The 3623-nt window shown below is 42.2% G+C and overlaps 1 protein-coding gene across 1 annotated transcript in view; it reads left to right on the top strand.

Moving 5' to 3' along the window:
• Positions 1–1132, top strand: part of LOC103778662 (pantetheinase-like) — a gene marked incomplete at its 5' end in the record, with an annotated part of 5155 nt that extends 4023 nt beyond the window's left edge. The window contains 2 exons of the mRNA XM_008946259.1: positions 590–760; positions 1019–1132. Coding sequence (XP_008944507.1) covers positions 590–760; positions 1019–1132 — 285 coding nt within the window. The remainder of the gene's footprint in view (positions 1–589; positions 761–1018) is intronic.
• Positions 1133–3623: the final 2491 nt, after the last annotated feature.

Here is a 3623-nt window from a genome sequence, read left to right as displayed (position 1 = left end):
ATTCCTGCTTTCCTCTAGTTCTGTGCTACAACTACTAACACTAAACTGTAACAGTGGTTACTAACTTCACCACTTTGACATATATTCACCAGGAGCTGGCTCTAGAACATAAAATACAGATTTCCCATGGACTACTAGGCCATATAATGAGTCATCATTAGCAACATGTCAAGTAAGAGAACTAGTGTGTACAGCTGCACAATGTACCCAAGAGGAGGACTTAGTTTCATTTGCCTAAAATTTCCATTCACAAACTCATCTTACTAAGACAAGTGGGAAAAGAACCTTTAAGCAAGAGAATTAGCAATTGGAAGAGTTAGTGGAAGTGACAGGATTTGGCTTCAGGGATGAAAACAGGTGCTCTGCCAGCACTTACATCAGAAACATGTTATTTCTAACTACTAAGGCAATGGAGGTCTGGAATACCTCCAGTTTGGGCAAGGAGTGAAAAAACTGAAAAGAAGGTGCTTAAAGATTATGCAAGAGATCCTGTGATGGTCACCTGCTCTGACACACAGTCACTTTGATGACACAAGTCTTTCCTGCCAGAGCATTTGCTAAATATGTCGTTGTCTTCTCCTCTCTCCAGATCTGCACGCTGCTCAAGTGCAAGAGCACAGACCTGAACACGTGTGGGCAGCCGGTGGAGACGGCGCAGACCAAGTTTGAGATGTTCTCCCTCAGTGGCACGTTTGGCACCAACTGCGTCTTTCCAGAAGTCTTGTACAGTGGGGTGCAGCTGGCCCCCGGGGAGTTTGAGGTAATGGGACACCCTGGAGACGTGTCGTGCTAGGTTCTCTGTGCGATAGTAATGGAATAAACTGTCTCAAAACAGCCAAAGTGAACTTGTTCATAGTGCATAATTAGATCTATTAAACTCCTTTTAATGAAGTCATTAATTTCAGTAAGAGATATGGCCTGACGTACCTTCTTCCTGTTGTGTCACATCTTTCTGAGTTCTTAGTACATTCATATTGATACTCCTCTAATCACGTCCTTCTCCTGCCTTTTCAATCAGGTATTGAGTGATGGGCGCCTGATAAGTAAGACAAGACCAACAAAACCAGTTGTCACTGTGACGCTTTTTGGACGATGGTATGAAAGAGACCCACAACCACCAGCCTTCCCATGATATTACCATAACTGAAGCTGTACACGATTAATCTTACATCTAAATGAGATCCTCTATTTGACAATACCAATTATGTTTCATATTTCCAATTGGACAAACTTATCTTTGTGCTTTGTTTAATAATAATGAAACAATATTATTTTGTTGTTCCCATTTATTGAGAAGCATTTATTTCTATGTCATAAGCTTATTAATATTTTATTAGTGCAAAATGGTAATTGTATTTCTTTCTCTGTTTTCTGGATTTTTATTTTTCTAGCCCTAGAAAACCTGCATTGTGGGCTAGAAGATACATTCTTATTAAAATACAATTACATATTTTGTAGTTGCAGATTATTATGAGACCGGTAAATAAAACAGTGAAAGATGTGATTTGTGGCAACTCTGTATGAAAAGCTCAGTAATGCTTTGTCTCTGATATATAACTACTTATGCTGACCTGTGAAAGTCTGCTCTTTTACCCCACGTACACATTTTTTTCCTATTTGTGTTCCTTTGGTTTTATTTGCTTTATGCCATTGATGCATGGCACGTGGTACATGGCAGCACAGAATAGTGCATCATGGAGACTGAGCAAGGACTACAGTCAAAGGGCCAACCCTGAAACAAAACCTGCCACTGCTTCTTGGTTAGAACTCAATGTGAATCATTATTTCTTTGAAATCTCTGTTGAAAAAAACTTGTAATTGACACCTCAAAATATTCTGCTTGCCAGTTATGAACAACAGCTTGTCAACCTCTGCTGTCTTCACTGGATGCTATGCAGTGCTGGGACTGTTTGGACCCAGTAAAGAAGTCACTGAGTGACCTGGTATCATATAGTAGCTCCTCCCTCCCATGTTCTCTGTTTCTTTCTGGTCATACAAAACAAACATATGTGAAATAAGCCTTGTCCTTTGTTCCTTCCTGATAATGCTGACTGGTGTTGCTCTGCAAATGAATTTGCTGGAGGGATTAGGGGCTTTAGATTTCTATTTAAGACCTGCTACTCCTGGTGAGAAGGCACTGCTCACATCTTCACTTCCTTTTCTCCCCCAGTGACCTGTGCTTTATGGTTGCTGCTGTTGGGCCCTAGGGACCTTTCTTCAGCATGTCAGTGTACAGAGATATGCATGTTTTGTGGCCGTGTCTTTAAGAATTGTCTGAGAGCTCTGTTAGTCTAATTTCTCTTTCTTTTCCTCCACACTGTCACCATTCCTGGTCTCAGCATGGTGCTCACCAGCTCCTCAGTCCTGTGTACTCCTGTTACAGAGCTGGTGAGACATGAGGAGTACAAATACGATCCAAACGCCAGCACTGGTTATCGCTGCTGAGCATCACATGACCTTTTATGTTTTCAAATGCAAATAGATACTCACATGTGACATAACATAGTGTCATGTCTAACCTAATGACAGGCTTATTTAAAGCTCCGAAGTATGTACTCTGACTCATGGAAGTTCAACATCACTGCTGCTAGAGCCATGGTCTCTTAAAACCTTATTCATTGTTGCAGTCAGTTACTGTCTGACCTGATCTCAGTTCAGCAAGGGACTGTCGAGTGTGATCCTCTTCCCATGGGTACAAACTCAGTGCAGACACTGTGCTTGTGCCCCCAGAACATGGTGGAAAATACCACAGCTCTCTCCCAGGGAAAGGGAAGCTATGGCACGCAAGAAGGACTCATCTTGCAAGGGAGAAGAGATTCAGTGGGCCAGTCTCAGAGCTGAGAGGTAGCTCCTTTGGGTTTGTTCACTGCTGATACCAGTCCTCTGGCTAAGGGAATGTGTGTGCAAGTAGTGCAATCCTGAATATGGTGAGTACCTTCAGTTCAGGATTTGGTTCAAGGCCATTGTACTTTCATTTATGTATATTTGTATGTTGATAATTTTCCTGTAGAAGGCTGGCATAAGTCATCATAGCACTAAATTCTTTTTGCTATAAAGATTGCATAACATTTATCATTGTGAAATATGTTATTGTGTGAAGTGAGTCAAGCATACAGAAAGTAATCCTGGGTGAGTCTACCCATTATCTGCATACCAACGCAGTCTGTATAAAGAAAAGACAGCATGTAACCACTGATACCACTAAACACTTCTTCGAAGGAAGCGCAGCAAAAAAAATTTTTTTTACCTAACAGTTGAGTCAGAACCAGAGAAGGTAAGAAACTTGGGTAACCAAGTGATTTTCGTGCCTATGCAGCTTTAGCTTCAATATTTCTGCGGAGGTGAACTGTAGATTTAAGAAAGCATGTTGCAGTAAGCAAACTATAGAAATAGTGGCTCCCATTCACGATGCTTCTCCAGCAGAGACCTTTGAGGACCAGAGATCTTCACAGGTCAGTTACTAAGTGGTGTGCTGATGGGTTTGCTCAGACAAGCAGCCTGCCTGGCAGGCTACTGGTCATGTGGAGCAGCTCTCAAAGGTCTAGCAAATCTGAGCTGGTGCTGCCCTGAGCTGGGGTGGCACAGGCTGTGTCTGTGTGGCAGCACCAAGCTCGGGGCTGGCC

Source organism: Merops nubicus, unplaced genomic scaffold (assembly GCF_000691845.1).
Source record: "Merops nubicus isolate BGI_N331 unplaced genomic scaffold, ASM69184v1 scaffold49368, whole genome shotgun sequence".
Lineage (NCBI taxonomy): Eukaryota > Metazoa > Chordata > Aves > Coraciiformes > Meropidae > Merops > Merops nubicus.
Note: the sequence above shows the minus strand (reverse complement) of the source record. Positions and strands in the feature narration are given on the sequence as shown.